General features: G+C 37.2%; 1 protein-coding gene across 1 annotated transcript in view; it reads left to right on the plus strand.

The window, feature by feature from the left end:
* The first annotated feature begins 1885 nt into the window (after positions 1 to 1885).
* Positions 1886 to 25437, plus strand: part of LOC121385562 (condensin-2 complex subunit G2-like) — a 47687-nt gene continuing 24135 nt past the window's right edge. Inside the window, exons 1-18 of the mRNA XM_041516285.1 lie at positions 1886 to 1947; positions 3399 to 3486; positions 4352 to 4486; positions 5417 to 5534; positions 6075 to 6235; positions 7030 to 7164; positions 10280 to 10374; positions 11039 to 11108; positions 12989 to 13081; positions 14404 to 14496; positions 15493 to 15618; positions 17085 to 17264; positions 18224 to 18376; positions 19121 to 19343; positions 20772 to 20923; positions 21779 to 21889; positions 22903 to 22980; positions 24981 to 25051. Of these exons, the coding sequence (XP_041372219.1) occupies positions 3412 to 3486; positions 4352 to 4486; positions 5417 to 5534; positions 6075 to 6235; positions 7030 to 7164; positions 10280 to 10374; positions 11039 to 11108; positions 12989 to 13081; positions 14404 to 14496; positions 15493 to 15618; positions 17085 to 17264; positions 18224 to 18376; positions 19121 to 19343; positions 20772 to 20923; positions 21779 to 21889; positions 22903 to 22980; positions 24981 to 25051 (2069 nt within the window). The 5' untranslated portion in view covers positions 1886 to 1947; positions 3399 to 3411. The remainder of the gene's footprint in view (positions 1948 to 3398; positions 3487 to 4351; positions 4487 to 5416; positions 5535 to 6074; positions 6236 to 7029; positions 7165 to 10279; positions 10375 to 11038; positions 11109 to 12988; positions 13082 to 14403; positions 14497 to 15492; positions 15619 to 17084; positions 17265 to 18223; positions 18377 to 19120; positions 19344 to 20771; positions 20924 to 21778; positions 21890 to 22902; positions 22981 to 24980; positions 25052 to 25437) is intronic.

Consider the following 25437-nt stretch of genomic DNA (forward strand, 5'->3'; position numbering starts at 1 on the left):
CTACATGTAAAAATCATTCGACAAATGCTGGTAAATGCCAATATTTTAAAATATGTAAAGCTGGCACGTACTTTGATTGACGAATATATATGTCCAAACAAATTTCAAGTTCAGATACATGGTGGGATGACAAATGTAGCCCAGTAATAATGCGCTCGCTTAATGCGCGGTCGGTCTAGGATCGATCCCCGTCGGTGAACCCATTGGGCTATTTCTCGTTCCATGACCAAAAACATGTACAGATGTATTATATTTTTTAAGACGCCTATGTAACAATTCAATCTCGAGCCAGGTATACGTAATGTTAACAGGATTAGACATATACATCGCATCACACAAGTTGTTTCTAAGCCTCGCTAGTCAGTCTAGTGAAAAAGAAAACAACCCAAACTTTTTACATCTAATTAATGGTATCACTTTAAAATGCAATAAAATCACCATGTCGCCATCCAAAATTGTTACCTTTTATTTTTAGAATAATTTTTTTTTTTTTTTTTTTTTTTAATTTGTGACTTTATCTTATAATGACCCATAGACTTAACAAATGATAATTTAGACATTTGCATTTGTTGGTCAACAGAGAGGGAAACCGCTGCACAGCCACATAGGTTGTAGGCTACTATCGACAAAGCAGCAAGATATAATTTAAACAAAATATATTTATTCACTTTCTCATAGGCAAGACGATACATACCATGACCATTGGTGTACTAGTCGTGGAGCACTTGTTGGAACGAAAACCAAAAACCTGGAGTCCACTGAGATATGCTACAAAGGGGGGGGGGGGGGGGGGGGGAATCCGGGTCGTTTCGTCCGTATTCCTATTCGATCCCGAGTCGTTTCGCACTTATTCCCGTTCGCCCCGAGTAATTTCGCCCTTAGAATGAGTCGTTTCATCCTCCATTATGAGTCGTTTCGCCCCTATGTATTGGGGTGGTGCTAGTATGCAAAATTTGGTATATAAAAATAATTTTACCCATAATTTTATCGTAATAGTCACCTAGCAGGCTGGTTGTAGACTTAAACGTAAAGTCCGAAACAAAATGTAGACAACTACAATAAATTTCTCATACCTTTATTTTTCTTTAGATTTTAGCCACATTTTGTCCAGACAGAAATCTTGAAAAAACAATTACTATGGCATGGATTCCACATACTAGATGATAACCATGTCACCTGTATCAACTTCACCGAGATCGCATAGGGCAAAAAGCATGTAATTGTGTGCCGGCTGCCATTTTGACTTTTTATGGAATATTCTACAAGAGGGGTGAAAGGATATGACTTAATCTAACAACCGTTGAATGTAATAACATGTTATGATATAAATGCAAATGTGATGACGTCATATTATTTTATTATTATTAATATTATTTGATTGTTTAAAGATACCACTAGAGATCATTGATTTTATATTAATATTTTAGAGTCTTTCACCCCTCTTGAAGAATATTCCATAAAAAAACAAAATGGCAGACAACAGAAAACTGCATGTATTTAAATGTAAACTGAAGCAAATGGACCTTTTAATATTTCATCATAAATCTTCTTCAGCATAGATGTAAACATGACACGTCAAAGGGCGAAACGACCTGATACCGGGGGGGGGGGGGGGGGTCTAGATTGTAGTATGCGAACTTTTAGGGGCGCCAGGTCATGCTTCCCCAGAAATACATTTTAAAAAGAAAATGTGCTTGAAGCACGGGGGTTCAAACCCCCTCCCCCTCCACTGCACACGCACCTACGAGGGTTTTACTTGTGACCTACATTTTCCTTAACAGCCTATACAGTCAGAAAAGATCTGTATCAAAATTACTAAGTGGTTTAATACCAACTAGTATCATTGTTATACGAGGATTTACGAGAATTTCCGAGAATGTAAAGGCGCGCACTTCAAAACAATAATATGATCGTTTTGTGTTATTTTTAACAACACGAACGTTTTGGGTAACTTTTATTGTTTTATAATTTTGTGGAGTACCGCAGTTTGAAAGACATCCATCAGTTCCAACACATACATTGCTCGAAAGAGGGATTTAAAAAAAAGAAAGAAGAGGTTTAGGGCCTAATGAATGTAGAAAAGGCCAGGGTCAGGCCCAGGGTGTGGTTGTCACATTCACAATGTTGAATGTGTGGTTGGGTGTGCGTGTGCGTGCGTGTGTGTGTCACATTAATAAACAGTCTTCGCCATTATTATTTGTTTTTCATTGCAATGCAATCAATTTCTTGAATTTGTAGGAGTGATCATTTCCTGGAAAAAATTGAAAGAAAGAAAGAAATGTTTTATTTAACGACGCACTCAACACATTTTATTTACGGTTATATGGCGTCAGATATATGGTTACGTATCACACAGATTTTGAGAGGAAACCTGCTGTCACCACTACATGGGCTACTCTTTCCGATTAGCAGCAAGGGATCTTTTATTTGCGCTTCCCACAGGCAGGATAGCACAAACCATGGCCTTTTTTGAACCAGTTATGGATCACTGGTCAGTGCAAGTGGTTTACACCTACCCATTGAGCACTCACTCGGGGTTTGGAGTTGGCATCTAGATTAAAAATCCCATGCCTCGACTGGGATCCGAACCCAGTACTTCCCGCCTATAGACCGATGGCCGGAAAAAATTGAATGTTATAAAGTTATTTTTTGTTTGACACCACTAGAGCACGTTGATAATGATTAAATAATCATCGGTTATTGGATGTCAAGCATTTGGTAAGTCATCAGAGGAAACCTGCTACATTTTTTCATTAGTAGCAAGGGGTCTTTTATATATTATATGCATTTTTCCACAGACAGAAAAGCACATAAAGTGACATATGGCCTTTGACCCAATTAGTTGAATGGATTCGCTGAGGTGGTTCAATCTTGCGACGCAAGCACCTCAAGCGAGCACTATACTGGCAGGGTGTAACGGAACATTTTCTTCATGACTCGCTTTGTTTTGAGTCATGCATTAAAAATGAGTTGTCTTAGATATTTTTTTTAATTTCACAAATACTACATATACATAACAGTCATTAGACTGATTAGTACAATACATGGTAACATGGATTGTTTCTTTTCGGAAAGAAAGTTGAAAACATTTTCCCTTTTAGTAGTAGTAGTTTGACACAAATATATGTATTTAATCACTTCATTTGCAGTACAGTGCAATACAATACAATACAATACAATACAAAATGCTTTAAATTACTGTGCTTAGCAGCTTACATATATGAATCGATGCATACATATAATTATACATATTTACACTTTCCCACAGACAGGAAAGCACATGTATGTATTTACCTTAATATGTTTGACAACCAATAACTGATAATGCTGTGGAGTCATTATATATAAATTCATGTATGTATTTACTATATCGTTCTTTTCTCTTTTTTTTGTTTCAGCCCTGGTGTAGAAATGACCCACCGAGCAGAACTTATTACCTTGGCCATCAAGGAAGATCTTGATGGCCTCCTTGACTTTATGAAAAATGTAAGACTTGAAGGTTATTCCAGAAATTATCACATAATGAGAATATATAGATCTGTATTCTTATTGATCGAAATCCTTCAACCCTGAATATAGTAAAAAGCAAAAAAAGTGCTATGGAGAATTAAAAACTCCACTGCATTGCCGATTGCCGTGGGCAATTGCAGGTGTTGGTAACATGACCTGTAAATAGTGATGTTGACCTCAGTTGGTCCCACCAGTCCGATCAAAAGTAATATTGGAGATTTAACCAAATTCAGTGTTTCTGCCAGAAAGATTTTTGGGTATGGCGCTATGGAATTTAATGCAACCACAGTCAACAGGGTGTGTGGGGGGGGGGGGGGGGCACCCCACCCCCAGAAAGAAAATGGGTTAAGGTTAGGGTTAACAAAATCATACATTAATGATAAGAGTAATTAATTTTGTTAAAAAGTTAACTTTAAACAAAAAATATTGCAAAAAAAATCTGGGTATGATGCCATACCCATTTTACCCTCTGGCAGAAACCCTGGCAATGAAAATGAAGAAGATAAATTTTTTTTATCCAATTAATGAGTAGGTACTGTAATGCAGTGTCAGCTGCTAATTTTAATGTAAACATCCAGAAACTTGTGACAAAATGCTTTGCTGTCCTTAAGAAAAATATAACAACATTATTCATACTGAGTTTAATTCTGCAAATACCACAGATACAAGGTCAGTACTCTCCAGATTTATAAACGTACATGATACGTGAAAACGCATTTGAATTCAACACTCATGTCACAAATAAAAGACTCAAGTAAAAAATTATCAAATATTTTGACATCCAGTAGTCGATGATTAATAAATCAGTGGTGGTGTCGTTTTTTAAAATTATTATCCTCAGCGAAAGCTTGAAGACAAAGATTTGTTTGACACGCTGGCCTCATGCAGCAAGAGACAGCTTGACGACTTGTGGGATGGAGTCCAAAAGATGTCGCTAGTAACGCTGCTGTGTATGGATGCAAATGACAAAGGGGAGGTAACTACTGTATGAATAGTAACACTAACACATAATGAAAGGGAGGTAACCGAATAGTAACACATGTTGAAGGGGAGATAACTAGAAAAAGTAACATGAATGATGAGTATCTGAATTTTGACATGATAAAAGAGAGGTAACTGGATAATACTAGAGTATGGATAAAGATGATAGTGGCGGAGGTAACTGAATAGTAACGTGTTGAAGGGGAGCTAACTGAATAACACTGATGCAGTGAATACAGATGTTGAAGGGGGAGATAACTAAATAGTAACACATGTTGAGGGGAGGTAACTAGGAATAGTAACATGAATGGGTATATCTGAATAGTAACGTGGTGAAAGGGAGGTAACTATGAATAACACTGGTGTGGGTACATATGTTGGAGGGGATATAACTGAACAGTAACACATGTTGAAAGGAAGGTAACTGGGAATAGTAACATGAATTGGGGTTTCTGAATAGTAACATGATGAAAGGAAGGTAACTGAATAACATTGGTGTTTGGGTACATATGTTGGAGGGGAGATAACTGAATAGTAACACATTTAATTACATCACCAAAATATCACAATATTCAAAATTTACCAGAAGTTTGATATCCAATAGTCGATGCTTAATAAATCAATGTACTCTAGTGGTGTTGTTAAACAAAGAAAACTTTATATGCCAAAATTACCGAATGTTTGATATCCAATAGCTGATTCTAAATAAAATCAATGTGCTCTAGTGGTGTTATTTAACAAAACAAACTTTATATGCCAAAATTACCAATGCTTAATAAATCAGTGTGCTCTAGTGGTGGTATTAAACAAAACAAACTTTATTTGCCAAAATGACCAAATGTTTGATATCCAATAGCTGATGCTTAATAAATCTGTGCTCTAGTTGTGTCGTTGAACAAAACAAACTTTAAATTTTTGCTTTCAGAGTCTGGAGAAGTGTTTGACTGTACTGAATGCTGTTCTAAATCTTGCCGTGTGCACCCTCGATCAGGATGGACACTACATACCCAGTGGCATGTTCGAGGCAGTTGTTCTTCTACACGGTAAAAACATGATTACTAAAGCCTAGATCACACTATTAGGCTTCTGAAAATTGTGATATCGATAGTTTCGTTTGCATGTTGCTCGCGTAAGTATAGCTTGCATAACCCAATTTTTCGTTCACACATTGAATTTATGACATCATTTACAAGTTTGTGACGGGTTACATAAAAACAAAATGGGTTACCTGGATTTGTTTTTGTGTAACCCATAAGTGATTTACGCAAATTGTCATTCTCAGAGGCCTACAGTTACATTTACTAAAGCCTAGATCACATTATGCATGGTGCATATAAAAGAACCCTTGCTGCTAATCAAAAAGAGTAACCCATGAAGTGGTGACAGTGGGTTTCTTCTCTTAATATCTGTGTGGTCCTTAACCATATATGTCTTATGCCATATAACCGTAAATAAAATGTGTTGAGTGCGTCGTTAAATAAAAATGTCTTTCTTTCTTTCTTTCTTTGAAAGGAAATGTTTTATTTAACGACGCACTCAACACATGTATTTACGGTTATATGGTGTCGGTTCTTTCTTTGAAGGCATTCTAATGTCGCTGCCCGAGGATGAGGACACATTAAAGAACAATATGAGCAAGTTCTTCGAGAGATGGTGGAGTCTAAACCTAAAAGGGCGGGAGGAACTTGCCATTCAGACGCTAACCTACCTGCTGGAAAGATCCGTCAAGCTGGACACCGTGTCGGTAAGCAGTGATGAGTATTAATTATGTTGATTTCAGCTCTTTATTCTGTGTCCATAAAATAATAAGAAGGGCGTGTTGTAGCCCAATGGTAAAGCACTTGCCTGATGTGTGGTCGATGTGGCATCGATCCCCATCAGTGGACCCATTGGGCTATTTCTCGTTCCAGCCAGTGTACCATGACTGGTATATTAAAGGCTGTGGTATGTAAAATTGTGTTTGTGCATATAAAAGATAACTTGCTACTAATTGAAAATTTTAGCAGGCTTCCTCTCTAAAACAAACTTAAATATTGAAATAGGCAGTAAAATATGGCCTGTAAATAAAACATTTTTAGTTCGTCAATAAAATTTAAATGATAATCATATGGTGATGGTTATTTGGGTCATTGAAAATCAGCTTGAAAAAGGTGTACGAGGGATACATTTTCAAAATAGGGAAGTTACACATGACTTTGGGATAAATTTTCAAAATAGGGAAGTTACACACGACTTTGGGATAAATTTTCAAAATAAGGAAGTTACACATGACTGGGATAAATTCTAAAAAATAGGGAAGTTATACATGACTTTGGGATAAATTCTAAAAATAGGGAAGTTACACATAACTTGGGGATAAATGATCAAAATAGGGAAGTTATACATGACTTTGGGATAAATTCTAAAAATAGGGAAGTTATACATGACTTTGGGATAAATTCTAAAAATAGGGAAGTTATACATGACTTGGGGATAAATTCTCACAATAGGGAAGTTTCCATTCTGTTTAAATGGGTATCACATTGCTTTGTTTTTCAGGCGAGTCACTTGAAGCGTGTGTGGGACATGCGAGATATTCTGACGGTGATCCACCTGGACGACAACAGTAGTGATCACTTGAAGGAACTCATTCAGAAGTGTTTCCGAAAATCTGAGTACATGAAAGTCCCAGTGGTACGCTGAGGCTTGTTAGTTAAACTGTACATGAAAGTCCCAGTGGTACACAGAGGCTTGTTAGTTAAAATGTACATGAAAGTCCCAGTGGTACACAGAGGCCTGTTAGTTAAACTGTACATGAAAGTCCCAGTGGTACACAGAGGCTTGTTAGTTAAAATGTACATGAAAGTCCCAGTGGTACGCAGAGGCCTGTTAGTTAAACTGTACATGAAAGTCGCAGTGGTACGCAGAGGCTTGTTAGTTAAACTGAGTACATTAAGGTCCCAGTGGTACGCAGAGGCTTGTTGGTTCAACTGTACATGAAAGTCCCAGTGGTACACAGAGGCCTGTTAGTTAAACTGTACATGAAAGTCGCAGTGGTATGCAGGGGCTTGTTAGTTAAACTGAGTACATGAAGGTCCCAGTGGTACGCTGAGGCTTGTTAGTTAAACTGTACATGAAAGTCCCATTGGTACACAGAGGCTTGTTAGTTAAAATGTACATGAAAGTCCCAGTGGTACACAGAGGCCTGTTAGTTAAACTGTACATGAAAGTCCCAGTGGTACACAGAGGCTTGTTAGTTAAACTGTACATGAAAGTCCCAGTAGTACGCAGAGGCCTGTTAGTTAAACTGTACATGAAAGTCGCAGTGGTAGTGGTGCAGAGGCTTGTTAGTTAAACTGTACATGAAGGTCCCAGTGGTACGCAGAGGCTTGTTAGTTAAACTGTACATGAAAGTCCCAGTGGTACACAGAGGCTTGTTAGTTAAAATGTACATGAAAGTCCCAGTGGTACACAGAGGCCTGTTAGTTAAACTGTACATGAAAGTCCCAGTGGTACGCAGAGGCTTGTTAGTTAAACTGTACATGAAAGTCCCAGTGGTACACAGAGGCCTGTTAGTTAAACTGTACATGAAAGTCGCAGTGGTACGCAGGGGCTTGTTATTTAAACTGAGTACATGAAGGTCCCAGTGGCACGCAGAGGCTTGTTTGTTAAACTGAGTACATGAAAGTCGCAGTGGTACGCAGATGCTTGTTAGTTAAACTGAGTAGATGAAGGTCCTAGTGGTATGCAGAGGCTTGTTAGTTAAACTGTACATGAAAGTCCCAGTGGTACGCTGAGGCTTGTTAGTTAAACTGTACATGAAAGTCCCAGTGGTACACAGAGGCTTGTTAGTTAAAATGTACATGAAAGTCCCAGTGGTACGCTGAGGCTTGTTAGTTAAACTGTACATGAAAGTCCCAGTGGTACACAGAGGCTTGTTAGTTAAAATATACATGAAAGTCCCAGTGGTACACAGAGGCCTGTTAGTTAAACTGTACATGAAAGTCCCAGTGGTACACTGAGGCTTGTTAGTTAAAATGTACATGAAAGTGCCAGTGGTATGCAGAGGCCTGTTAGTTAAACTGTACATGAAAGTCGCAGTGGTACGCAGAGGCTTGTTAGTTAAACTGAGTACATTAAGGTCCCAGTGGTACGCAGAGGCTTGTTAGTTAAACTGTACATGAAAGTCCCAGTGGTACACAGAGGCCTGTTAGTTAAACTACATGAAAGTCGCAGTGGTACGCAGGGGCTTGTTAGTTAAACAGTACATGAAGGTTCCAGTGGTACGCAGAGGCTTGTTAGTTAAACTGAGTACATGAAAGTCGCAGTGGTACGCAGATGCTTGTTAGTTAAACTGAGTAGATGAAGGTCCCAGTGGTATGCAGAGGCTTGTTACTTAAACTGTACATGAAAGTCCCAGTGGTACGCTGAGGCTTGTTAGTTAAACTGTACATGAAAGTCCCAGTGGTACACAGAGGCTTGCTAGTTAAAATGTACATGAAAGTCCCAGTGGTACACAGAGGCCTGTTAGTTAAACTGTACATGGAAGTCCAAGTGGTACACAGCGGCTTGTTAGTTAAAATGTACATGAAAGTCGCAGTGGTACGCAGAGGCTTGTTAGTTAAACTGAGTACATTAAGGTCCCAGTGGTACGCAGAAGCTTGTTAGTTAAACTGTACATGAAAGTCCCAGTGGTACACAGAGGCCTGTTAGTTAAACTGTACATGAAAGTCGCAGTGATACGCAGGGGCTTGTTAGTTAAACTGAGTACATGAAGGTCCCAGTGGTACGCAGAGGCTTGTTAGTTAAACTGAGTACATGAAAGTCGCAGTGGTACGCAGATGCTTGTTAGTTAAACTGAGTAGATGAAGGTCCCAGTGGTATGCAGAGGCTTGTTAGTTAAACTGTACATGAAAGTCCCAGTGGTACACAGATGCCTGTTAGTTAAACTGTACATGAAAGTCCCAGTGGTACACAGAGGCCTGTTAGTTAAACTATACATGAAAGTCGCAGTGGTACGCAGGGGCTTGTTAGTTAAACTGAGTACATGAAGGTCCCAGTGGTACGCAGAGGCTTGTTAGTTAAACTGAGTACATGAAAGTCGCAGTGGTACACAGATGCTTGTTAGTTAAACTGAGTAGATGAAGGTCCCAGTGGTATGCAGAGGCTTGTTAGTTAAACTGTACATGAAAGTCCCAGTGGTACACAGAGGCCTGTTAGTTAAACTGAGTATATGAAAGTCCCAGTGGTACGCAGAGGCTTGTTAGTTCTATGTCACAAACCGTTAAAGCTACAGTGTTCCCAAACCTTCACGACTAAGGTGCACGATACTGCATATATATTTATTACTCACATTGTTAAAAATTATCTTGATTCATTTAAAAGTTATACATCTCACTAGAATGTTAAGAAGGACATAACACCTTGATGTCATACGATGACATAACACCTTGATGTCATACGATGACATAACACCTTGATGTCATACGATGACATCATACGATTGGTGCACATTGACCTCACTGGAACATTAGTCAAACAAGTTCAGTGACAAAAATTAAAATTGATTATGGATATGTCCCCCGTGAAATAATTTTCATTATCACTTAATAAATGGATAACTTACATTTTTATTTTCAGGGTTGTCGTTTTCTTTCAGTTGATAATAATGCATGACATACATTTCTATTTTTAGGGACGTCGTTTTCTTTCAGTTGATAATAATGGATGATATATGTTTTTTAATTAAGGGACATCTTTTTGATTTGTTTGTTTGATAATAATACATGACATATGTTTTTATTTTCAGGGACGTCGTTTTCTTTCGTTTGTTTTCACACTGAACACCGACTTTGTGGAGAATTGTCACCAGACGGTTAAAAACATTCTGCCGTTCTCTCCAAAGTAAGTCAGTTAAACAGTTTGTTTTGTTTAACGACACCATTAGAGCATATTGATTTATTAACCATCGGCTAGTGGATGTCAAATATTTGGTTATTTTTACATATAGGTTTAGAGAGGAAACCTGCTAAATTTTTTACATTAGCAGCTAGGGATCTTTTATAAGCACCATCCCAAAGACAGGATAGCACATACCATGGCCTTTGATATACCAGTTATGGTGCACTGGCTGGAACGAAAATAGGCCCAATGGGCTTCGATCTTAGACTGACCGTACATCAGACGAGCAGTTTATCACTGGGCTTCGTCCCGCCCATCTGAACTATGTCAGTTAACCTAACGCAGCCAGCTACTATCGGATCCAAACATCGGCCAACATTTTTCACCAGATACCAAATTTCATTTATCATTTGACACACAATTAATGGAATTAACTGTTGACTGAAATGAGAAGAGGTTGTCGTTGATTTGTGACATCATCTGATGTATATGTATTTTGTTTTATTTTTTTATTTTTATTTTTATCCCATTTCCCCCCTTTCCTTTTCTCCTTTGAATTCCATCTCATTTCTTCCCAATCTGGCAACTCCTATCTTTCAACTTCTTTTGCTGTCCACCTCAACATCCCAGTCCTGGTCTCTCTATATTTATTTATTAATTTATTTAGGTCGTGGTGGAACAAATATGGAGAGATTTACTTTCAGGCTTGGCAGAGAACATCTGGAACCTTGAGAGAGGTGAGAACGATAGATTTAGTTTTTATCCTGCAAAATGTTTTTAAAGTCTGAACCACATTGTTAACAACTACGTTAAATTACTATCCTACCTTTAATTATATTTATCCTGCAACCACTGTTTCTTTTGACAGGTTATGAGGATGGATAAAGCAAAGTCATATATGTATAGTAGTAGAATATGACTTGACCACACTCATGTGACGCCACACGTATAGCTACATTACAAAATCGCTCATTAGACCTCTAGGTCATTGTACAAAGTAACTGAAATAACAGAAATAATGGCTTTTCCCCCTAATTTTTATGGTCTGCAGGATAAAGTTATTGACGTAGCAGTGTTCGAGATTAAAATTTTGGGGCAGTATCCCAGTTGGATACTAACCTTTCAAAATCTGGTATCCCACCTGAGAATTTAGTATTCTATGGTATCCTGGTGGGATACTGGGTTCTTGAAGTCTGGTATCCAAAATTAAATTCTAGTATCCCTGGGATATCGGGATACCGTTAATCTCGAACACTGCGTAGGATATCGGCATTATTCTCTTCAGGCCGAATGAGAAATTTCCCATTCTTACTTTCACAGGATAAAGCCAATGCCAATATCCTACGTCATTAACTAGTTATTCTCTATGTACGTAAGAATTTCATGTTACATTTTCTAGTTCAGTCAACCGGTAGAAAGGTGCCAGAAACCCGTTCTAGAAAAACCGTCTAGCACATGTCCCCTAGTCTGTAATGCGCCCTTTTCATTGGTTAATTGGTCTTGTCGTTTAGGAGGTTGCTACCTGTGAATTACGTCATTCCATAATCAACGGTAGTACTTGACGTCACTTCATTATACGGTGCACATGCTGTTGTGATTTTGACAGCTAAATAAAAATAATAGATTAGGCCAACGTCATTTCCTCCTATAAGGAAACCACAGGCCTATTCGATTGCCACCTTCAGTACTCAAGCACATGAGTGACATCATCTTTAATTATTTTCTACAAAATTATATTTGAATTTAAATTCTAGTTCTTGACCCCTATATTTAAGAGATACACTACTAATAATTAGTGCCAGTGATTTTGGTTCAAATGTGTAATCAGGCAGGACAATCTTCTGCGGATCCGCGGATTTGAAAGCCATTTGGGTCGTTTCTGTGAATCGTCCAAATCCGAGGAGTTTTTTTTTTGGGGGGGGGGGGGGGTAGGTACCTTTATTTTGTCACTCAGATGGTCTCAGTACATTTTTCTCAATATTTCTAATCTGCTTTCGTGCCGTGTTGGGTTACTTCACGCTTTAGACCTCCCCCTCACTGTACTGTTGCTTTGCGCACAGTTTGCAAAGATTTCAGCTGATTTCATCAAGTGTCATTGTCATGCCTGTGTAATGCATTTGTTTTGAGTGTGTGTTGGAACTCTTGATTTTGGTTTACCTGAACCGGAACACTGAGAATGTTTGGTTAAAACAACAATCCGAATTGGGTCTTGTGATGGTGTCAAACACACTCTTTAGTAGTGTGATATCAGAAATGTAATTTAAAACTAATAATTTTATATCTATTTTTTTGTTGTTGTTGAATAGTCGTACTCAATATAATAATCATGGGAAATGAAATTTCGGTTCTGTGAATTTATCGACACAGTACCGGAAACGATCGTTACCGTGAAATCCAAAGGCCTGTGAATGTAATGGAAATTTAATTATATGTTAAAATTTGTGTATGCTATCCCCTGCCAAGTCCTAATACTGTAAATCAAAGACATTTAATTTTTCAATCTTCTTCCCACGGTATAGGGGTTTTTTTTCTGAAATATTTTGAATGATCTTAATTTTGTGTTTACATCGCTGTAGAGTGCTGATTTATAATAATAATAATGTGTTTTGTCTTTTAGAAAATCGAACAACATTGCATACAAGACTTGATGTCGCACGCTATACATGCCCAAAGAAATGGATCAAAACCTATGTCATCTATCTTACTATGGGTATTTTCATCCTTTGCATTGCCAGCTTTTGTTCTACAGAAACATTTAAAATAAGATAATCAACTGTGTTCAGCAGAAAGTAGGCATCTACACAATGGTTTCATTTTATTCCATTTTATTTTTGTTTGTCTGCCTACCTACCTCTACCTACCTACGTACCAACCTACTTTACCTATTTACGGACCTTCTTATCTGTACCTACATACACACCTATCTACCCAACTACTTATTTATTGAGTTTAGTTTTTGATTGCACTTGAATTATGGAGTTGAATTAAAGATTAGCTAAAAATTCTATGAATTGACACAGATATTTCTATTTCTTATTTATATTTATAAAGTACTGGAAATAACACGAGTCGATATTTGATTAATTCCATATTTATTCAATATTTTTGTGTGTTCCCTATGCTATTGACACAACGGTTTTTGCCTGTTACTCACATTAACTGGGAGAGTAGCCGTGTTCGAAACAAGTACTTGTCCGTTTGTCCTGACAAGTGATGATCTACTGGGACAAGCAAAATTTACTTCAATGGTTGTCCAGTGGACAAGTAACACGTTATAATGCTGTTTCATTTTGAGCAATCCAAAACATTGTCCTTGCACTTAGGTATTGCTGAGTAGCGAGTTGGGTATTCTATTTATTACACATTATCAATCTTAATCGTTTTATGGAAGATTTTCAAACGATACTGTTATTGAAAACAAGTTTGCAAGTTGAGAACAAGAGACAGCATTGTGTCATAGCTGTGACATAAGTTGTGATGTACGTATCGCTGATGACATCAGTGAGTTGTTGACATGACTGCTACCATTAAACCTATTCTTACACATAATTAACCACAGCACACACTAAAATGATCAGCTATAACAAACAGTTGGTTGCCAGTTGTGATGTCAAAGCCTATAGTGAAGCACTGATTATGATGTCAAAATGTATCTAAGAGAAGAAATGACTAATGGAGCCTTTTTAATGACAAAATAATAATGAGATGATTATTTGCATTTAACTAGTATTTTATATGCGCATGCGTAATTCTGTGGTGCACGTGCAGCCCACCACCCGGGAGTGTAGCATATTTAGTGTACAGCTTGCAAGTGTGTCAGCTCAGGGCTAGCTCTGGGTGGTCAGAAAATTTCGCCAAATTATTTTAAAAATGCTAAATCTATTGCTATTTTGCAACTAAATAACAATTACTACACACATATTTTTTGGCCAAATTAAAATAAAATTTGGCGAGTGGCAGCCAAAATGTACATATAAAATTTTGTGTGTTTGTTGTACACAGGTGTGAACATCAGTGTTGTGTTTGTTTCAGGTTCTTGGCTACATCCACAAACAGAAGCGATTGAAGGGCGTTGACGAAATGTTACTGCGACTCTACGGTCCCATCCTCTGGAGGTCTCTTAATGTAGGTCATAATTAATTGCTATGTAGACGGTAGGTCTTTTTCTTAAAAACTGGCCTCAGTGGCGTCGTGGTTAGGCCATCGGTCAACAGGCTGGTAGGTACTGTGTTCGGATCCCAGTCGAGGCATGGGATTTTTAATCCAGATACCGACTCCAAACCCTGAGTGAGTGCTCCGCAAGGCTCAATGGGTAGGTGTAAACCACTTGCACCGACCAGTGATCCATAACTGGTTCAACAAAGGCCATGGTTTGTGCTATCCTGCCTGTGGGAAGCACAAATAAAAGATCCCTTGCTGCTAATTGGAAAGAATAGCCCATGAAGTGGCGACAGCGGGTTTCCTCAAAATCTGTGTGGTCCTTAACCATATGTCTGATGCCATATAACCGTAAATAAAATGTGTTGAATGCATCGTTAAATAAACATTTCTTTCTTTCTTTTTTTCTTAAAATGAAAATTTGATGTATGTTGATGGAAAGAAATAAGGACAGGCAGACCATGAGAGATAGGGAGAGGAAACCACTCTATTGAATTCTCACTTTGATTAGCAGCAAGGAATCTTTTATCAGCATCATCCCAAAGACGGGGTGGGATGTAGCCCAGTGGTAAAGTGCTCGCTTGATGCGCAGTTGGTCTGGGATCGATCCCTGTTTTCGGTGGGCCCATTGGGCTATTTCTTGTTCCAGTCAGTGCACCACTGCTGGTATATCAAAGGTCGTGGTATGTACTATCCTGTCTGTGGGATGGTGCATATAAAGATCCCTTGCTGCTAATCAAAAAGAGTAGCTCATGGTTTCCTCTCACAATATCTGTGTGGTCCTTAACCATATATCTGACGCCATATAACAGTAAATAAAATGTGTTGAGTGCGTTGTTAAATAAAACATTTCTTTCTTTCTTTCCATCACAAAGACATGGTCATAACAGTCAAACAGATAGGGTTTTGATCACATTCAGTTATATACATTGTTTTATTTAATACATTTTAACATTTATTCAGGTAGCCAATCCGACAGTACGAGCGAATGCTGTAGTGTTACTCTGTGATGTGTTTCCACTGACCAACCCCGAAGCTAATTCGGTTGATGACGACGCACTGTTACAGAAACAGTTGGACCATCTACGGGTATGTGAAAATGTGAAACATTCCAGGGGCGGAGTTAATACATCAGAAGGAAGAGGGGGAAACAAGAATTCTGAAAAAGGGGCTGCTTGAAACACTGAGATTCACAGTGTTGGGGGGAATACTATAAATATAATTTCATCCAGATAATCTAAACCACCCTGGTACATGTATATAAAACATACATTTGAAGTAAAGAGTTGTCAGTTGTTTAATTAAAATAAACTAAAAAAGAAAGGGACATGGGTTCAAACATGAAGTGTCATTGTTGGGTTTTTTTGTTGTTTTTTGTTATGTAGATATTTACAGACTACTTGCGACTTGTTTGACAATGTTGTTGTAGATGTTGCTGTTTGACCAGAGTCACACAGTGCAGCAATTATAGGATAGTCTCTTTATCATTAATTAAATTTAATTTTAATTTTGTGGTTTACATGGAGAATAATACATGAGGGGCTGTTAGATACCATTTATCTCACAACAAGTTGTTTTAAAATGTATCTAATGAGAGAAAGCGAGTTTGATACGTTTTTAAACAGAGTTTAAGATAAATGGTATCTAACGGACACAAATGTATTATTCTATTTCTTACATATCTTCAAAAACCAGTTTTTAAACAAATTTTTAACATCTTTTTTGACTAAAAGTTATTTACAGCCGTTGCTATTTTAGCTGAATTATGCGCCAGACATGAATTAGGAGATAACCATATGGAGGTTTTAGATTTATGGGTGTTATTGTCTATTTGATCCAGCAAATGTTATTTTTGACCGAAGGCGTTAGCCATTGTAAACTGAATTGTTTTTCTGCAGAACTACATGTAACTGTATATTTGGTATTTCTTGAAAAAAATATCTAACTGTAGACCCTTGAATCGTCAACTTCGCCTGTTCCAATTGCTAATGACGTCATTAGCTTTCCGGGTGTTATTTTCATTTGATCCCGGAAAAAGAATGTAATTAACCAATCACAATACAGAACACACTCGCCATCAGTTTACGGTGTCAGGTTAACTATACGTCACAGTCTAATCGATTTCCATTGTGTAGTTTTCTTAATGGTTGTATGGCATTGGTGACCTGGTGATCACCTAGGAGTAGTCATATCTCTTGAAAATGTTATCACATGTACATGTTTTAACAACCATGTGTAACATAAAATAACGCATGGTGTTCTCACCAACGGGTGTGTAAGAAAATATTTTGTTTGTTTTTAATTTTTTTGTTTCGTAAATATTTGCCGACTACTAATGACTTTTTTGACAGTGTTGTTGTATTTGTTTTGAGGTTTTTTATTTTGTAAATATTTGCCGACTACTAATGACTTCTTTGACAGTGTTGTTGTATTTGTTTTGAGGTTTTTTATTTTGTAAATATTTGCCGACTTCTTTGACAGTGTTGTTGTATTTGTTTTGAGGTTTTTTATTTTGTAAATATATACTAATGACTTGCTTGACAATGTTGTTGTAGACGTTGCTGTTTGACCCGAGTCACACGGTGCGTATAGTGGTGATCCAGGGCGTGTGTCGCATCATGTCTCTCTACTGGGAGCTGATCCCCGCGATGGTCATCAAGGCGTTCATCACACCGCTGGTCCAGGAACTCGCACATGACGCCAGCAGTGCCGAGGTCAGACATGCGGTCTTCAAGGTTTGTCTGTTCGGCTGTCTCTCTCTCTCTCTCCATCCCACTCTTTATCTCTCCCCATATCTCTCTCTCTCTCTCTCTCTCTCTCTCTCTCTCTCTCTCTCTCTCTCTCTCTCTCTCTCTCTCTCTCTCTCTTTGTCTGTCTCTTTTCTGTCTCTTGTCTGTCTCTGTCACTCTGTCTGTCTCTCTCTGATTCTGACTGTCTGTCTTTTTGTCTGTCTGTCTCTCTTTTCTGTCTCTGTGTGTCTCTCTCTGTCTTTCTGTCTGTCTGTCTCTCTCTGCCCCTCCCCCTCCCCTCAACTCTATTTAATTTTCACCCAGCGAGAGCACTGGCTTGCCTCATGTTTGGTTGGTGTCTAGGATTGATCTCCTTCGGTGGCCCATTGGGCTATTTCTTGTTCAGCAGGTGCACCACAACTGGTATATCAAAAACTGTGGTATTGTGCTATCCTGTCTGTAGGATGGTGCATATAAAAGATCTCTTCTTACTAATGGAAAAATGCAGCGGGTTTCTTCTAAAACTATATGTCAGAATTACCAAATATTTGACATCCGATAGCTGATGATTAATAAATCAACGTGCTCTAGTGGTGTCGTTAAATAAGCCATCACATGGAAAAACATACAACTTGGCAAATATATACATATGTAATATCCTTTTGCAAATAACGGGTAATAACTGCAAAAAAAAAAATCTTAAATACTAGCATTCCATCTTAATTATATATCAAAATACAGCATCAATGACGTCACTTTTGTAACATCAAAGTAAGCGACATCAACTTCGAGCCGCGTTTACTCTTGTTTTTGATGTCACGCTAAGTTGTAGGTTTTCATGCGTGATGGCTCAAACAAACTTCTTAATATGTCAGAATTACCAAAACTTCGACATTCAATAACCGATGATAAATAAATCAGTGTGCTCTAGTGGTGTCGTCAAACGAAGTTTAAACTTTTTTCAGTCTCTCACTGCCTTGATGGACAACCATCTCTGTCACCCGATGATGAAGACCATCCTCCCACGACTTGGCGAACACATCTTTGACATTTCCGAGATGGTGCGAGTCGCCTTCATGAACTTGTTGCTTCGAGTGCAGAATATCAGGACCATTAAGGTTGGTTTGAGAGAGATTTCATGGATTTGTTCATACAGTCAACTCACTGACTTCTACCACTAACTGGGGGCGGGACGTAGCCCAGTGGTAAAGTGCTTGCTTGATGCGTGGTCGGTTTAGGATCAATCCCCGTCAGTGAGCCTATTAGGGCTATTTAACATTCCAGCCAGTGCAACATGACTGGGATATCAAAGACCATGGTATGTGCTATCCTGTCTGTGGTATGGTGCATATAAAAGATCCCTTGCTAATAATGAAAAAATGTAAAAAAACAAATTATGTTTGGGTAAATGTTACCTGAATTTGGAAACAGATTTTCGGATACAATTTGCCAAATTGCTATTAATTTTCGGCATCCATCTTAAATTTGTTTTTTTTAAAGGACCATAAAAATATCTGGTTTTCGGTGAAATCCGGTTTACCGATGGTTTGGTATTGAGGAAATTCTGATGTACTGATGGTTCTGTTTTAAGGGAATTCTGGTTTACGGATGGTTCTGTTTTCAGGAAATTCTGGTTTAAATACCAATAGTTCGATTTTCAGACAATTCCGGTTTAAATACAGATGGTTTGGTTTTAAGGGAATTCCTGTTCAAATACTGATTTTTCAGTTTTCAGGGAATTCCAGTTTACCAATGGTTCAATTTTTAGGGAATTCCAGTTTAAATACCAATGGTTCAATTTTCAGGGAATTCTAGTTTACCGATGTTTCGGTTTCCAGGGATTTCACTGTTGTATTTTCTAGCTTCTGGCGATTGTTCCAATCGAGAACCTGCTGTCGAGACTGGAGAGTGACACGCCCCCGGTGTGTCGGCGAATCGTGAAGCTGCTCTACTCCAGCTACATCGTGTTCAGCCAGCCTCTGGATGAACAGATATCCCGCATCATTCAGATGATAGAAGTTAATCCGTGCGCGACGCGTGTCTTCTTCCTCTACGCTGTCAAACTGATGACCCTCCAAGAAACAGGTATATTGAAACCCCTCTAAACCGGACACCCTTGTGGACCAAGTAAATTGTCTGGGTTTTTGAGGTATCTGGTTTAGAGAGGTTAACTTCTGTAGTGATTTTTAAAAAAGGACTGAAAAATGTCCCGTTTTTGGGGGAATTCCGGTTTACAGAGGGTCCGGTTTTGAGAGGTTTCACTGTGTATTGATTTATCACAGGACTAAATATTTGAAGGTATTTTTTTTTGGTCTACATTGTCAAACCCATAACCCAAATTAAACAGTATCAAAATATGGGGGGAAATTAATCTACATTTCTTGTCATATTGTTGGATACTTTTTTTTTTAAATGTCAAAGGATTTCCGTTTTTATCTTGTACAATGTAAATTTATTTATATAACAATAGAGTTAGCCCCCCTTGTTAAATAACCATGTCAGATACACGTAATCCTCTTACTTTCTTACATGAGGGGCGAGACGTTATCCCAGTGGTAAAGCGCTCGCTTTATGCGTGGTCGTTTTGGGATTGATCCTTGTCAGTGGGCCCATTGGGTTATTTCTCACTCCAGCCAGTGCACCACGACTGGTACATCAAAGGCCGTGGTATATGCTATCTTGTCTATGGGATGGTGCATGTAAAAGATCCCTTGCTGTCAATCGGAAAAAAGAGTAGCCGATGAAGTGGCGACAGCGGGTTTCCTCCCTCAATATCTGTGTGGTCCTAAACCATATGTCTGATGCCATATAACCGTAAATAAAATGTGTTGAGTGCGTCGTTAAATAAAACATTTCCTTCCTTCCTTCTTACATGAGTTCTATTTTGCGTATTCAGGCATCAGAAAAAAACAATGTGAATATATCAAACTGAGCCTCATATACATCATGTAGAGTGAACATTCTGTGATTAACGAAACATGTTAAATAGTACTTGCTAAATTAATTTTCTAATGATTAAAACATTTGCTAATGAAAATTTTGAAAAACAGATTTTCTCATATATAAGAACAAGTTCTGCTGTTAAAGTTTTGTGTGTGGGTTTTTTCCAGTGAATTACAAGTTTTATGTGTGTTTCTTTTCTGGTTTTCAGTGTGGTTTTTTTCCATTGAATTAGTTTTGTGGGGTTTTTTTCTCAGTAAATTAAAACGTTTGTGTGGGTTTTTTTACCAATGAATTAAAAGTTTAGTATGTTTTTTTTCCGGTGAATTAAAAGTTTTGTGTGTGTGGTTTTTCCAGTGAATTAAAAGTTTTTTCCAATGAATTAAAAAGTTTTGTGTATTTTTTTTACAGTGAATTAAAAGTTGTGGGGTTTTTTCCAGTGAATTAAACTTTTGTCTGTTTTTTTTGCAGTTAATTAAACGTTTTGTGTGGGGGTTTTTTACAGTGAATTAAAGTTTTGTCTGTGGGGTTTTTCCAGTGAATTAAATGTTTTGTGTGTGGGTTTTCTTCCAGTGAATTACATGACCACACTGTGTCGGTTTGTGCTGGTGGTTGTGATGAAAGCGAATCGTAATAACCATGATGTTACCTTTGATGAACACGGCTTGCCGACTCTTGATGACGATGGCTTGCCGACACTTGATGAAGACCAGGTTGATGTGAGGGTGAGGTTACAGTAATGATCTGATTCATCGAGTTAAAAGCACAGACCTTAGTTTTATCCCGTGTAAAAAGATTACAAACGTTAAACACATCTGGATAAAGACATAATAGAGTAAAACTAAAAGTTTGCGAGGTTTAACCTTTAGACTACTGGAATAATTTCTGACAAAAACCACGTTGAGGTGGTACAAATTTATAACTTTTACTCACATATTTTCACTTAAATGTTTTATAAATACATAAAATAAAGTTCATATTTGAATCGGTAAGTATTATTTTTGTGTATTTTTCTAATTTTTATGATATTTTAGATCAGTTAATGTTGATTAAAATTACGCAGAAAATTTTAAAAGTTGCATTTACTTATGGGCATTTGTGGCTGGATGTCCATTGTTTATGTCCATTATTTCCAATAACTGTTTTTTAGTGACGTCTAGTCAGAATAAAGTAAATCCTATAACAGCGGGAATTTTTTAATTATAAATTTTTTAATTATTTTGTCCAACAAAACTTGATAAAACTTTTAATAAAAACCACCAAAACCATTAACTCTCCAACATATTTGACAGATTTAGTATCATACAGGCCTCTAAGAATTGTAACCCATTATCTATTGGCGTAACCTGTTATGTCAATTTAAATGATTCCTGAATTTTGCACGAACAAAAAATAGGTTACGCAGAATTAGATTTGTTGTAAACGAAACGTTGGTTTCTCGCAATTTTCAAGGCCTGCCTTAGTACATAGAGTACATATATTTTAATTTATTATTAATTTACAGGGGCGTAACCATACTTACCGGTCATTTAAAAAGTGCCGAGTTGTCGTTAAACAAATGTTCCTTTTGTTGTTTTCAGTCCGATGAAGATGGGGACGGCGAAATAACCATGAAGGACGAGACCATTCTGATAAAGATTTTGGACGGTTTGGTCATAATGTGGACCTCTGTGTCAGATGAACTCTTCAAAGTAAGATAACAAAATTAATTTGATGTTTCATTTCTGTCTCAATGGGAAGGGGGGCGGGGTGTAACCCAGTTGTAAAGTGCTTGCTTGATGCACGGTCGGTCTCGAATTGATCCCTGTTGGTGGGCCAATCGGGCTATCTCATTCCAGCCAGTGCACTGGTATATCAAAGGATGTGGTATGTGCTATCCTGTCAGTGGGATATAAAAGAGCCCTTGCTATTAATGAAAAATGTAGTGGATTTCCTCTCTAAGACTACAGGTCAAAATTACCAAATGTTTGATATCCATTAGCCGATTATTAATAAATCAGTGCTCTACTGGTGTCATTAAACAAAAACTTTTTTTTTTTTTTTTTTTTGTCTAAACATTTTTACATTATTATATAAGGGATGTTCACTCATTCATGTTCATTCATATTTGGAATAGCAAGTGAGCTCCGTGGTCTAGTGGATAAGCTGCTAATCAAGCTGACGACAGTGGTTCAAATCACGTCAAATCTGGATCACACTTCCATTGATCTTAATAACCTATCGCCCTCTGCCTATCATTCCATTCTCATTATCTTAATATTAAAATACTTTCCAATTTCTCTCACGGTTGGAGAGACAAGGACTGGGATGTGGAGGTGGACAGCGAAAATTTGAAAGATAGAGGAGCTGCTAGATTGGGAAGAAATGAGATGGGTTTCAAAGGAGAGACGGGAAAGGGGGTAGAATTGCAATAGCATACAGACCACACACTATGGTACCTTCTTCTAAAAGCATACATCTAAAATATTTTGCAAGGATTACTGGTATCAGCATTTTCAGTATTTGACAAATGTTTGAGAAAGTCACAATATCTTTATTTTCTTCCCTTTTTACTGTATTCTTTTCTTCCCTTTTTACTGTATTCTTTTCTTCCCTTTTTACTGTATTCTTTTCTTCCCTTTTTACTGTATTCTTTTCTTCCCTTTTTACTGTAATTAAAACTAAATGTCGATATTACATGCCGCTCTCTCTATTTTGTTTGCAGCGTCAAAATTGTGACTTGCGTCGAGACCTACAAAAGAAGATGAGTATCGCTGTTCCGCAGATGCTGAAAGCCTTTCAGGTTTTATCTTCACTCCTTTTTAAATAGGCAGTATGACAGTAACACGTTGTGTGTTTTCGTGTGTTTTTTTTTTTTTTTTTAATACCCCTTTCCTTTCTCCTTTGAATTCCAGCTCATTTTTTCCTTCTTTAAAATGTCGTCAAATAAAAACATTTTCTTCCTTCTTTAAAATGAAACTGAAAATTTTCAATTTAACAAAAACAACAATTCTAAAATTCCTTAGGTAAAAGCAATGAGCATCACACCAAATGTTTGAAATAAAAGCCTGTAATTCTTACTTCGTGTCCTAACACATACATAAGTTATGGTTTTGTTTTTATCCTGCAGTCCATTAAAAAGAGCGAGAAATCAGATTAATTTCAGTCTTAATTCTGTATGATCAATCAAAGTACGCAAGCCTTTGATAATATGATGTAAAATGGCATGATTTATGACTTCATTTTGGTCTTTTGTGTACGAAATAAAAAGGCAAGATATATAGAGGATACTCCCCTTGTGTCTTATGATATCATAATTTATCAGCATGAGTTGATAAAAGTATGAAATCAGAGGCTTGCCGAGGATTTTTATTCTTTTATCAACGAGTGCTGATAAATTATCACAAGACACGAGGGGTATTCTTTTTTAGTTTAGTGCTGAAACATACACAGTGACATAACAAAAGAAGTGATATCTCCTTGGAGAATATCGCAGGAGATATTGCAAATTATAGTACCAGCGATATCTCCTACAAAAGTCTTTAATTTATGATAAAGTTATTACTCAATCAACAGGGATTATGGCATTAACTTTTGCATTTGGCTCAATGTCAAAGTTTAGCTATATTTCTCACAGAACTACATCAATGAAACTTGGTATGTAGATACATCTAAGAAAGTTCACCTCATTGCATGTTAAACAAATTTGAGTTATTAAATTAATTATTATTACTATGGCATTAACTTTTGCATTTGGCTCAATGTCAAAGTTTAGCTATATTTCTCACAGAACTACATCAATGAAACTTGGTATGTAGATACATCTAAGAAAGTTCACCTCATTGCATGTTAAACAAATTTGAAAGTTATTAAATTAATTATTATTACTATGGCATTAACTTTTGCATTTGGCTCAATGTCAAAGTTTAGCTCTATTTCTCACAAAACTACATCAGTGAAACTTGGTATGTAGATACATCTAAGAAAGTTCACCTCATTGCATGTTAAACAAATTTGAGTTATTAAATTAATTATTATTACTATGGCATTAACTTTTGCATTTGGCTCACTGTCAAAGTTTAGCTCTATTTCTCACAAAACTACATCAGTGAAACTTGGTATGTAGATACATCTAAGAAAGTTCACCTCATTGCATGTTAAACAAATTTGAAAGTTATTAAATTAATTATTATTACTATGGCATTAACTTTTGCATTTGGCTCACTGTCAAAGTTTAGCTCTATTTCTCACAAAACTACACCAATGAAACTTGGTTTGTAGTTACATATAAGAAAGTTCACCTCAATGAATGTTAAACAAATTTTAAAGTTATTAAATTAATTTTTTTAAATAATTTTTTAAATATACTATGGACACAACTCTCAATGACAATAAATACTTTTGTGGCATGAGAGTCATTTAATTCTGCAGAATTGTGGTTTTGTTAAGCCTAGATCACATTATACAACATGACGCAACTCAGCTGTTGAGTTGAGTCATGTCGTGCAGTGTGTATGGAAAACCCAGAGTCATCTGCGACTGATTTTTTAGTCTCCCGGCAGCATCTGACATGACCAAACATGTTCTGTCACACACATCGGCTGTCTTATAGTCTGAACGGGTCATGACTCGCGACGCGATGCCACAAGACCATCTAGTTGAGTCGCGTCGTTTAATGTGATCTAGGCCTTAGATGTTGTTGTTCATTGAGAAAGTTTTAAAGCTTAACTCTGGGTAAGTTTTGTGTTTTATGGTGTTAATGTATACAGTACATGTTACAAATATTTTGTTTTTGTGTTTTAGATGCCTCAGGCGTATACTGCGATTGTCATGCTGGCTGCAAATGTGTCGGCGGGCCAAGTTCCCATGTTGAGGTTAGTTACATATTATGTTTCTTACCGTGTATTGCCGTGTATTAGCCGACTCCTTGGATAAGCCGACCTCTTAGTTTGACCCTAATTATCTAGTACAAAATACATCGGCCTTGTGTATAAGCTGAAGTCATCTTTTGTCCAGTTGTATATTGTATCAATTTCAATAATACTGTCAACAAATAGACTTGTGCTTTTCTTGTTCATTATATTTGTTTACCCTTTAATTATTACAAAAACGGTAATCGCGATCGCAATCAATGCGGCAATGCTAACATCTACCATGCCATGAAAAATAATTCAGAACTGATAAAGCATAACAGAAAAATAAATAATTCAAGCTGTAACAACATATCACTGCACCCAAGTAATTAATTTATTCACTGGAC

The sequence above is a fragment of the Gigantopelta aegis genome, chromosome 11 (genome assembly GCF_016097555.1).
Source record: "Gigantopelta aegis isolate Gae_Host chromosome 11, Gae_host_genome, whole genome shotgun sequence".
Classification (NCBI taxonomy): Eukaryota; Metazoa; Mollusca; class Gastropoda; order Neomphalida; family Peltospiridae; genus Gigantopelta; species Gigantopelta aegis.